General features: G+C 35.9%; 1 protein-coding gene across 3 annotated transcripts in view; it reads left to right on the top strand.

Annotated features, from left to right (window-relative positions):
• Positions 1-13,438, top strand: part of NECAB1 (N-terminal EF-hand calcium binding protein 1) — a 234,802-nt gene that overhangs the window by 96,505 nt on the left and 124,859 nt on the right. For all 3 annotated transcript variants that reach the window (XM_032467632.1, XM_032467631.1, XM_032467633.1), the window contains exon 4: positions 9,613-9,638. In XM_032467632.1, coding sequence (XP_032323523.1) covers positions 9,613-9,638 — 26 coding nt within the window. The remainder of the gene's footprint in view (positions 1-9,612; positions 9,639-13,438) is intronic.

Below are 13,438 nucleotides of genomic sequence, written 5' to 3'. Positions count from 1 at the left end.
ATTAGGATGGCAGCGTAGGATGGCCCTGAGTTTACCTCTTTCCATGGGCACAAAATTTATAACTATTTACAGATCAACTCTCGATGAGAAAGACTGAAATCTAGCAGAAAAGATCTTATACAGCTAAAGATATTAAAAAGGAAGCACAATGAGACATGTAGGAGAACAGAGGACCTGGTATACTCAAGTCTTATACCCTTGGGGTAGGTGACCCACAAATAGAATAATTACAATTGCAGAAGTTCTCCTTAAGGAGCACAGGGGATCAAGTCTCACAATGAGATCCTCAGATGGGTCCTGTACCAGAAAGATGAGCCCCTAGAATATTTGGCTTTGAAAACCAGTGGGGCTTATTTTCAGGAGAACCAGAGGGCTGTCGAAATAAAATGCCACTATTAAATGAGGCACACAAAATCTCACATGTTCCAGAACCCAGAGAAGAAGCAGAAATTTGGAAAAAGACTGGGTCAGGTCCACTTGCTGATTTTGGAGAGCCTCCCAGAGAAGTAGGAATCAATTGGAGCTCATTCAGGGAACATAAAAACTAGCCACATCCATGTTTTGGAGGTCATTCTACCACAAGGACACTGGTGATGGCAAGCATCATTTTGGAATCCTCTGTCTTGCTTATTAGAACTAGGACTTGACCCTGTGGGCACCAGTGCGGGAGACCTCAAGAAAAGCAGCTAGTCAGGTGGAGAAACAGCCCCACCTACCAGCAGGTTCCTTAGGAACCCCTGAGCCCACAGCTGACTCGGGACCCAGCCCTGTCCATCAGAGGGCCCAGGATCCATTCCCATCCACAGCTGGGCTGACACACCAACTCCAGGACCACAGGACCCTGCAGCCAGAAACTCTGGGACCTGGATCAACCCACCAGTGAACTAGCATTAGCCCTGGGACCCAGCTCACACATTAGTGGGTAGGCACCAGCCTCAGATCCCTTGGGGCTGAGCCCCAACCACCATAGGCGTACAACAACCCCAAGAACACTGCAGCCCAAGCTGACTGCTCTGTCAGGACCCAGTCCACCCTAAGCAGGCCAGCACCAGCAATGAGGACAACTGAGCCCCACTCCAAAAAGTACCACACCAAGATACACTGTAATTAAAATGGCAAAAATTAAAAGTAAAGAGACAGTATTAAAAGCAGCAAGGGAAAAGCAAAAAGTTATGTGCAAGCAAACTTCTGTAAGTCTATCAGCTCACTTTTGAGCAGAAACACTGCAGGCCAGAAGGGAGTGGCATGATAAAATGCTGAGAGGGAAAAACATACAACAAGAATACTCTGTCCAAACACTTATCCAGATTTGATGGAGAGATCAAAAGTTTTACAGACAAGCAAAAGCAAAAAGAGTTCAGCACCACCAAAACAGTTTTACAAGAAATGTTAAAGGGAACTTCTTTAAGTAAAAAAGAAAAGGCTGCAGCTAGGAATATTAAAAGTACAAAAGGAAAAATCTCATTGTAAAGGTAAATATACAATAAAGGTAATAAATCAACCAGATATAAGCTAGTAGGAACGTTAAAAGACAAAAGTAGTAAAATCATCTATATCCACAATAAATAATTAACGGACTCACAGGAGAAAAAGATGTAAAATATGATGTCAAAAAGTAAATGTGGCAGGAGGGCAGGAAAAATGCATGGTTGTTAAAATGTGTTTGAAATTAAGAGGTCAGCATTTAAAAAATAATTATATATATAGTGTATATATACCCCCTATATATATGTGTGTATGTATATATTTCCTCCAAGAAGGAGAGAGAGAGGACACAAATACACAAAATAAATGAAAATGGAGAGATTAGAACCAACACCACAGAAATACAAAAAATCATAAGAGAATACTATGAACAACTATATGCCAATAAATTGGACAACTTAGAAGAAATGGACAAGTTTCTAGAAACTTACAGTCCACCAAAACTGAATCAAGAAGGAATAGATCACTTGAACAGACCAATCACTAGAAGTGAAATAGAATCAGCAAAACAAAACAAACCAAAACAAAACAAAAACTCCCTGCAAACAAAAGTCTAGGACCTGATGGCTTCACTGGGGAATTCTAGCAAATATACAGAGAAGAACTTCATACCAGTCCTTCTCAAACTCTTCCAAAGATTGAAGGGGAAGAAACACTCCCAAACTCATTCTGTAAAGCCACCATATTACCCTGATCCAAAGTCAGACAAAGACACTACCAAAAAAGAAAGCTATAGGCCAATATCATTGATGAACATAGATGCAAAAATCCTCAACAAAATATTAGCAAATAGAATCCAAAACACATAAAAAAAGATCGTACACCATAATTGAGTTGGATTCATCTCAGGAACACACAGATGGCTCAACACAAGCAAATCAATCAACAGTGATACACCGCATCAAAAAGAGAAAGGACAAAAATCATATGATCATTTCAATAGATGCAGAAAAAGCATTTGATAAAATTCAACACCCGTTATGATAAAAATTCTTACCAAAGTGGGTACGGAGGGAACATATCTCAACACAATAAAAACTATTTACGACAAGCTTTCAGCTAGCATAATACTCAATGGTGAAAAGCTGAAAACCTTCCCCCTAAAATCTGGAACAAGACAAGGATGCCCACTCTCACCACTCCTATTCAATATAGTATTGGAACTCCTAGCCATAGCAATTAGACAGGAAAAAGAAATAAAACGGATTCAAATTGGAAAAGAAGTAAAATTGCCATTATATGCAGATGTCATGATACTATATGCAGAAAATCCTAAAGGCTCCACACAAAAACTACTAGAACTAATAAAAGAATTTGGCAAGGTTACAGGATACAAGAATAACCTACAGAAATCAGTCGCATTTCTTAACATTAACAATGAAATACCAGAAAAAGAGAGTAAAGAAACAATCCCTTTTAAAATTGCATAAAAAAAAACCAACTTAGAAATAAATCTGACCAAGGAAGTGAAAGACTTATACATGGAGAACTACAAAACACTGATTAAGGTAATTAAAGATAACTTAAATAAATGGAAATATATCCCATATTCTTGGATTGGAAGAATTAATATTGTTAAAATGGCCATACCACCCAAAGCAATCTACAGATTTAATGCAAGTCCCTATCAAATTACCCAGGACATTTTTCACAGAACTAGAACAAATAATCCTAAAATTTATATGGAATCACAAAGACCCAGAATTGCCAAAGTGTTACTGAAGAAAAAGAAAGAGTCTGGAAGAATAACCTTCCCAGACTTTGGACAATACCTGCAGAGCTACAGTAATCAAAACAGCATGGTATTGTTACAAAAACAGACATATGAATCAATGGAACAGAATAGAGAGCCCAGAAATAAACCCACGAACTTTTGGTCAATTAATCTTTGATGAAAGAGGCAAGAATATACAATGGAATAAAGACAGTCTCTTTAGCAAGTGGTGATGGGAAACCTGGACAGCTGCGTGTAAATCAATGAAGTTAGAACACTCCCCTCACACCATACACAAAAATAAACTCAAAATGGCTTAAAGACTTAAACATAAGACAAGACACTATAAACCTCTTAGAAGAAAACAGGCAAAATATTATCCAACATAAATCTCAAAAATGTTCTCCTAATGCAGTCTACCCAAGCAATAGACATAAAAGCAAAAATAAACAAATGGGACCTAATTAAACTTACAAGCTTTTGCACAGCAAAGGAAACCATAAGCAAAACAAAAGGATAACCTACAGAATGGGAGGAAATATTTGCAAATGATGAGACTGATAAGGTCTTTATCACCAGAATATATAAAGAGCTCGTGCAACTTAATAAGTAAAAAACAAACTACCTGATCCAAAAATGAACAGAAGACATAAACAAGTAATTCTCCAGTGAAGACATATAAATGACCAATAGGCACATGAAAAAATGCTCAATATCACTAATTATCAGAGAAATGCAAATCAAAACTACCATGAGGTATCACCTCACACCAGTCAGAATGGCCATCATTCAAAAGTCCACAAATGATAAATGCTGGAGACACTGTAGAGAAAAGGGAACCCTCCTTCACTGTTGGTGGGAATGCAGTTTGGTGCAGCCATTATGGAAAACAGTATGGAGATTCCTCAAAAGACTAAAAATAGACTTACATATGACCCAGGAATCCTGCTCCTGGGCATATAACTAGAGGGAACCTTAATTCAAAAAGACACCTGCATCCCAGTGTTCACTGAAGCACTATTTACAATAGCCAAGACATGGAAACAACCTAAATGTCCATCAACAGATGACTGGATAAAGAAGCTGTGGTATATTTATACAATGGAATACTACTCAGCCATAAAAATGACAACATAATACCATTTGCATCAACATGGATGTCCCTGGAGAATGTCATTCTAAGTGAAGTAAGCCAAAGAAGAAAGAAAAATACCATAGGATATCACTTATATGCAGAATCTGGAAAACAAAAAAGACAAATGAATTAATTTACAAAACAGAAACAAACTTAGACTCACAGACATAGAAAACAAACTTATGGTTACTAAGGGGGGAAGGGGTGGGAAAGGGTAAATAGGGAGTTTGAGATTTGCAGATAATAACTTACATATATGTATATTTATATAAAATAGATAAACAACAAGTTTATAATGTATAGCACAGGGAACCATATTCAATATCTTCTAGTAACTTTTGGTGAAAAAGAATAGGAAAATGAACATATGTATGTTCCTATATGACTGAAGTATTGTGCTATACACCAGAAGTTGACCCAACATTATAAATTGACTATACTTCAATAAAAATATATTAAATAAAAAAGTAATAAAATAAAACAGTGATTGTATCAAATGACAGGAGGGACATTATATAATGATCGAGTGAACAATCAAAGAAGAAGATATAACAATTGTAAATATATATGCTCTCAACATAGGAGCACCTATTTGCCTAGAAAAGATTATCCAACATACAGAGAGAAATTGTCATTAATAAAATGATAGTACATTCTTAATACCCCACTTAGGACAATGGACAGATCACCCAGACAGAAAATCAATAAGGAAACACTGGCTTTAAATGACACTTGAGTCCAAATGTTATGTATATAACATTTCATCCCCAAGTGGCAGAATACACTTTCTTTTCAAAGTGCATATGGAACATTCTCACGTGCTTGTTCACAAAACAAGTCTCAAGACATTTAATAAAACTGAAGTCATATCAAGCATCTTTTTTGACCACAATGCTATGAGGGTAGAAATCAACTAAAAGAGTAAAACTGCAAAAAACACAAACACATAGAGGTTGAACAGTATGCTACTAAATTTAACCACTAAAGAAATCAAAGAAGAAAGAAAAAATACCTGAAGACAAATGAATATGAAAATACTATAATCCAAAACCTACAAGATGCTGCATAAGCAGTTCTAAGAAGGAATTTTACAGTGACACAGCTATCTTGGGCAACAAGAAAAATACAAATCAACAACCTAATCTTAAACCTAAAGGAACTAGGAAAAGAAGAGCAAACAAAACCCGAAGTTAGTAGAAGGAAACAAATCATAAATATCAGACCAGAAAGAAATGAAAAAGAGACTAAAAATAAATTAAAGAGATTGCTACCAACAATTGCTAAAAAGTGGACAATCTTGAAGAAACCACAAACTGCTAGAAATGTACAACTTCTCAAGAGTGAACCAGGAAGAAATAGACAATGTAAGCAGAGAAATTACTTCTAAAGAAATTGAATCAGTAATAAAGAAAATTCCCAACAAACAAAAGTTCAGGCTTTACAGATGAATTCTGCCAAACATTTAGAGAAGAGTGAATACTTAGCCATCTCAGAGGCTGGGATCATTTCCAGACTCATTCTCTGAGACCAGCATCACTCTGATACCAAAACCCAGAAAGATAATCACACACAAAAAACGAAAATTGCAGGCCAGTATCAGTGATAAAAATAGATGCAAAAATCCTCCACAGAATTTCAGCTCCTGAATTCAATAATACATTTAAAGGTTCACATACCATGATCAAGTGAGACTTATCCCATGGATAAAAGGATGGTTCAATATCCATAAATCAGTCCATGTGCTACACTACATTAACAAATTGAAGAACAAATATCATATGATCATCTTCATAGATGCATAAAAACCTTCTGAAAAGTTCCATTTCCATTCATGATAAAAACTCTCAGCAAAGGGGTATAGAAAATATATGCCTCAACGTAATAAAGGGCTGCATATGACAAGCCCACAAGTGACATCATACTCAGTGGTGAAAAGCTGAAAGCATTTCCTGTAAGCTGAAGAACAAGACAAGGATGTCCACTCTTGCCACTTGTATTTAACATAATTTTGGAAGTCCTAGACATAGCAATCTCACAAGGAAAAAGAAATGAAGGAATCCAAACTGGAGGTGAAGAAGTTAAAAGGTTACTGTTTGCAAATGATGATACTATACATAGAAAATCTTAAACATGCTACTAGAAACTACTAGAACTCATCAATGAATTTGGTAAAGTTGTAAAATACAAAATTAATATATGGAAATCTCTTTTTTCCAAAGAAGACACACAGATGGCCAACATGCTTATGAAAAATGTTCAACGTCATATCATCAGGGAAATGCAAATCACAACCACAATGAAATATCACCTCACACCTATCAAAATGATTACTATCAAAAATATATATTTCACACACACACACACACACACACACACACACACACACATATGTGAGTATTACTCAGCCATGAAAACAGAATGAAATCTTGCCATTTGCAACAACATGGATGGACCTAGAGAGTATTATCCTAAGTGAAGTAACCAGACAGAGGAAGACAAATATTGTATGGTTTCACTGATGTGTGGAATCTAAGAAACAAAACAAATGAACAAACATAATAAAACAGAGTTATGGAAATGGAGAACAAACAGATGGTTGCCAGAGGGGAGGGAGTCGGGAGGAGGAGAGAAATAGATGAGGGAATTTAAGAGGTACAGACTTCCAGTTGCAAAATTAATGTGTCATGGGTATGAAAGGTATAGTGTGGGGTAAATAGTCATTAAATATGTAATATCTTTGTATTGTGTCAGATCTTAACTGGATTATGGTGGTGATCATTTCAAAATTTACAGAAATATCAAATTACTGTGTTGTGTAACAGGAGCTAACATAGGTTTGTAGGTCAGTTATGATCCCCAAACAAAAAAGAGATCAATTTTGTGATTACCAGACATGGGGTGGTGGGGGAGAGGGAATTGGAAGAAGGCAGTCAAAAGGTACAAACTTTCAGTTATAAGGTATGAAAGTACTAGGGATGTGATGTACAACAGAATGTAATATAATTAACACTGCATATGTTATATATGAAAGTTGTTAAGAGAGTAAATTCTAAGAGTTCTCATCATAAGAAAAAGAAATTTCTTTAATCTTGTATCAATGAGATGATGGGTATTCCCTAAACATAGTGTGATAATCATGTCTTGATGTATGTAAGTGAGATCGCGCTGTGCACCTTAAACTTACACGGTGCTGCATGTCAATTAAGGCTCAATAATGCTGAAAGGAAAATAAATTTTAAAAAATACATTTTTTTCCAGAAAAGTAAAATATAAAAAAGCATTTCTTCTTGCCCCCCAGTGGGTGTCCTTGCACACTCCTTCAGTTGATATGCTCCATTCTTGTCCAGACTGTAGTGGTAACTTCTAAACTGGTCTCACGACTTCCAAACTTGTCCTTTTTTCTTTTTTTTTCACTCTGTTTCTGTCACATCTTAACCCATGTGTCAGTGACCCTTTAAAAGTGTAAATCTAATCATATCACTCACCTTTCAACTCTTCTTTGATTCTAAATTGACAAAAAGATAAAGTAGAAATTTCTTAGACGATCACATGAGGCTTTGCATTTTTCAGACTGATTTCCTCATAATGACCTATGTTCTAGCCATGGGAACTACTCAGTTTTCTGAGTAGTTTAGTAACAGAAATTTAGTAAAGTATTCTTCACACTTTAAATTTTTATTGCAAATAGTGTTTCTCTAACTGGAATTGTCTTCCTTTGTTGGCCATTTTTTACTCATATTTAACCTTTGAGGTAGTCCCCAAATTCTGTCCTCTATTACATAGCCCCTGATCATTTTTACCAGTTAACCATTTCCCCCCTTACTGATCATTTTGAAATGTATAGAAATATAAAATTTCAATATTTTGCATTTCATGGATTTATTGCAGGAGTCTACCTCTAAATTGAGCTGCTAGAAACTAGTGATCTGACATGTTGTTCTCAGTATCTATGGCAACCAAATTATCTGTGGTGGTTAGAACAATGCCTGGAACATAACAGTATAAGTTTGTGCAATAAATAAATGAATGGGCCCATACCAAAACCATTACAGAAAATGCTACATATTCTATCTGATGGCAAATACTACTTTACAAAAAATTTTACTGTAGTATAGAGAGATCGTTTACCCAAGATCAAATATTCAGCATCTTGGGATAAAATCCTGAATTTAATATTACATAAGAAATTTGGTGATGGAATTGGTAAAAAGACCTGGTGTTTGAAATGCTTACACCAGTGTCCCTCCTGTGTATCAACCCTGATTGCTACTTAAAGGAGGACTGAATTATGAAGTTTATTTACACTGAGTTTTGACATATACCATCTGTATGTAGCCAAATGATGTTTGCAGTTGATTTTCAGTAGTGTTCATCATATTCAAGAAAGAGGTTTACTTGTATTCCTGTTTCATTTAAACTTGTAAAAATAAGAATGCATGTTGAGTTTTTATTAAATTCTCATTTAATGTTTGTTAATATGATGGTTTTTTTTCCTTTACTATGATGTAGTGTTATATTGATTTATTTCCTGATATTGGACCATCCTTGAATTCCTGTACCATATTTTCCTTGGTCAAGGCATTATTTTTCTGATAGTAATGTTTTATATATCTGCAGACAGTTCACCTGGCTCTTTTGCAGTTATCTTCGTAAGAGTAATGGATTTCTGTTGTTTACATGAAAATATTAAGCAATGTAATTCTTCATTATGTTTTAGAAAACATTGGAAATAAGCACTGAATCAAACTTAATCCAAAAGTTGAATTTAGATATGAAAGTTCTAACAGTTCAAACAAGTCAGGAATATGATGGCTAACATTTATAAGTGCTAAATTGTGCTAGTTTCTTTTTTAACTGCTTTATATTTATTAACCCATTTAAATCCTGTGACATTCCTGTGAAACACAAATTATTATCCCCATTTTGGGACTGGGTAACTGAGACACATAGATGCAAAGTGCTGAGGGCCACATAGATGGGAAATGGTAGAGTAAGGATTTGAACTCAAGCGTTCTGGCTCTACATTCTTTAAAATTATGCAGTATTCCCCTAGCATGACACTGGGAGAAACACAAATTCCAAGAATTATTTGTTCAAAGACAAAATCTGACAATCATTGTTAATATGTGACTGACTAAACAATGTAGAATTTATAAGAGAAATACCATAGCTATATATCATCTATTAATATAACAATGTAGATTGGGGAATAACTGTATTTAACTATTTAAAAACCTAAATATTATCAAAGTAATACTCCTTTTTTTTTATCTTTCAGCAATCTTGATACAGAAGAACTATGTGGTAAGTTTCTTTAAGGCTTATCAAACCCGTCACTTTAGAATAAAAAAGAACACTGTCTTATATACTTCTGCATACCCTGAAATTTATGTCATAGACTAAGAGTTCTGGAATAAAGTAAAAGATATGAGATCTGGAGGAATTTATCTTTATCCATGGGTTTGCCCAAGCATATATTTCACTGAGGAAAGAGTTGGGCCTTACTAATTTATTCAAAAGAGGATAATTGTTACTGCAATTAGTGTATTCAGTTTCACAAGAACAAATCTCCACCAGCTTGAATATATTTTTAAATTGGTGCTTAATACAACTTCATTATTCCCTTCAAATACATTGTGCGGAGCCTTTTGTTATGGTTTTACAAAGATGACCCCTTGACATGTAAAAACAACTTTGTCCCATACCTTCTTAAACCATTCTGGAATGTCACTTGCAAAACAAGTGATTCGATAGGAAGAGATGTCTTAACAAATTCCTGATTTAATGGCCTCTTTATTTACTTGCTTCATTTTTTATGGGTGGAAACAAAAGTCATAGGCTAGAAATATAAAAAGGCAAATATTTTTGAGATTTATTCTTTGTTATGTAAAATTTGTTTTCTGTAATAATAGAATTAGATTAGGAAACTTCTCTATACTTACTAAGAAAGCTTTGACTAGAATTTCCCCCCATAGTTTTAGTTAGGGAACTAGATAGGGGGTTTTAATTCATTTGTCCAGTAATTACTCCCAGTGTGTGTTCTAATCCTCCCCCTTCTGTTTTAGGATATGCATTTTAACTTCTAGGGTGGTTTCATTTCTTATTATTTTGTGAATATAAAGTAAATATATTCTAATCAAAATGGATTCTAATCAAAATCAAAAGCTTCAGTTCTAACAAGTAAAATGTGTCTACTCACATCCAGTGCCAATCCCCCCTTGTGCCTGGTGAGACAGGGCAGTGTTTGATCGGCATAGAAAATGGATTTCATGTGCTGTTTCATAGATGTCAATTAAAAAGGTCCAGGTTCCTAAAACTTTCATTCTGTTGTTTTTACTTAGTTGACCAAATTATGGAATTATAGAATTCACAATCTATTAAAATAAAATATAGATATTTATTATTTTAGTTTTGAAAGTAATATTTAGCTATTTTTAAAAATTTAGCATCGCAGAATTATGTAAGTGTGTAAGAGTCAAAGTAAGTGTATAACTGATGTAAGTGTATAAGTGTCAAAGTCTCTGTCACGCACCTCTTTTTCCCGATAGTGATCTCCACTGCTAACCGCTTAGAGTGTATCGTTCCAGACATTTTTATGCATATATTGACATTGATATATGTGTGTATATATTTTTTCCAACAGTGAAATCTTACTATGTGATCAGTACAGGTGCACACTTTTCTACCTCATTTGATTAAAAAGGCTGCATAGCGCCCCATTTACCTTAACTTTTTCTACCCAGCCCTTTTAGTGGGTTTTCTGGTTGTTTCCAGCTGCCCACTGGGACAACAGCCCTGAAGTAAATGTCCGCGTGTATTCTCTTTCCACTCTTGTACAGGTAGTTGTGTATGTAGTTACTCAGTCAGAAGTTCTTCCAATGTGCATGCCCACCAGTAGTGTACAGACAAGTCAACATTCCCTTTCATAAATAGCTTTTAGGCCATAACTTACTCCTATCAGTCGATGCATACCTTGATTTTAATTAGGTAATTGTGTCTGAACTCTAGCATGAGTCTCTGATTTTCTGTTTGTGCCATCTTTTATCTGTGATCTAAAATCTACTGGGAGCAAAATTATTACTTTCCTGATCTTACCCAGCTTCTGACTGTCTTTAAACTCTTATTCGTATTTACTGAACTATTTTGCAAATCTTGAGCTTGGGAGCTGAGTATTTTGAGATATTTATAGATGGGTGATGAATAATTGCAAAGAACGTTCAAGTAGCTAGAGTGCTTGATCTGAAAGCATATCTATTAGAAAGCCTCATGAGCAAGGTTGAATACATTCGATGGTCTTAAGTTTTCATCTAGTTAGTTTTTGCCTAACAAGTATTAAATTATTTTAAAAGTTATATGAAGTCTATAAATAAGATCTGTAAAACTGAGGGTACAGGAAACTCCCATAAAAACTACAGAAGCCTCATATGGCATGTTCATTTAAGTAGCTATGCCCAAGGCCCCCTAGTCAGACTGTAGAGAAGCTTGCATTGCCAGAGCCTGGGCAGTGCTGAAGGTCCTGCCAGCTGTCTGGGTGCTAGAAAAACAAGTAGTCTCTACTTCAGGCTGTTAGAACTGTGGCTATTTGGCACATTTATAAAATCACCAAAACCAGTTGTAGAACAGTTTGAGTGACATTGATCTCTATTCTTTCAAAATAACTCAGTCTTAGATTTCCACCTCATGCCTTTGTTCAGAGTCATCTCTGACCCCTTTCTCTGTCTTTCTCTTTCTCTCTCTGCCATCTCAGTTATTTTCTCTCCTGCCTGGTGTTACTGCTTGGGAAATTACTGCAAGGTGCACACTGTGAGTCTTGTCTAAACTCATGAACATGACTTGTGAGATCAGTTCCCAGTGTGGCCTTTGTGGCAGCTGTAAGTTCTCTGGTTCTGACTTGGAATTCCTGGGTCACACCTGAAAACTCAACAATTTGGACGATTGAGATGCAGGATAGAAAAATCTCTGTAATTCGGTGATGTGACACCACTAATGAAGTACAGTAGGCGCGGGAGGAACTAACCTTTGGTTAGCATTTTAATAGAGACGATGTTGCATTAATATCCATGAGGAGATAATCTGCTTTCTGACAGGTAATTTATGAAATACATTTGTTTATAACTCTTGCTCTATTCTTTCATCATACTCATTGTCCAGATTTACTTTTCAAAAATTCTTCAGTTAAGGAGAATTTGTTTTTACACATTTCCATATGTGCTATAAATTCTGTTTTGCTCTTGCCCGTGGAACCCTACTGGTTTGCAAATTGGCCATTGTATACAGAGGGCACAGGGAGACCGAAGAAAGAGGCAGACCACTCCAAGTTGGTAGGTGCCAGGTTTAATAGACACAGGAAGTTACATACAAGGCTTGTCTTGGGCAGCTGCAAAAGAAATAGATCTCTGCACCCTCCCGCCAGAATCTTAAAAGTTTATAAAGAAGCCTTAACTAGATTTAGTCATGTACACCATCCAAACTGCTTTCTCAAGGATGTGTCCTTGAAAATGACTCCCACTGTGGGAGTGATGGGGAACACATGCATTCCAAGGACAGGAGAAGGAATGAGGATCTTCCAATTGCCCAGGTATTAGCTTACAGGTCAACCAGTAGTCACGTCCTCTACATGACCTTCTCCACACTGACGTACATCTTTCAATAAAAGTAAGTCTTTTCTCCTAGAAGTTCTCCTAGTTACAAAAGACAAGAGTTTGAAGGGTAAATATTTGTTCTGAATCTTTCTTTCCCTGATGCCAAACACATTTGCCCAGCTCACTTCGGTACCATTTTAAAAATAAGGAACATGAGTCATAATAACAGGAATAAAACATTAGTCAAAACTCAGCCGCTCCCAAAGCCATCACTGGCTTTCCTTCCCTGCTTGCCATATCTCGGTGTATGCAGATATACTGCTGAAACTTCAGGGTCCTCCCCACTTCCGCCTCAAGCTTTGGTATGACCTGTGGTCCTTGTTCTGTGACTCAATTGCTCCTGGAAGTTGATACTAGCTACTCTCGTCTCTCCTTTTGATGGTTACACCAACACTCCCCAAACCTTCCTCAGTGTATCCAGGTAACTATTTTAATAGGAAAAATTTGAGGTTGTCATTCTTC

The sequence above is a fragment of the Camelus ferus genome, chromosome 25, assembly GCF_009834535.1.
Source record: "Camelus ferus isolate YT-003-E chromosome 25, BCGSAC_Cfer_1.0, whole genome shotgun sequence".
Lineage (NCBI taxonomy): Eukaryota > Metazoa > Chordata > Mammalia > Artiodactyla > Camelidae > Camelus > Camelus ferus.
This window is presented reverse-complemented; position numbering and strand designations above follow the sequence as displayed.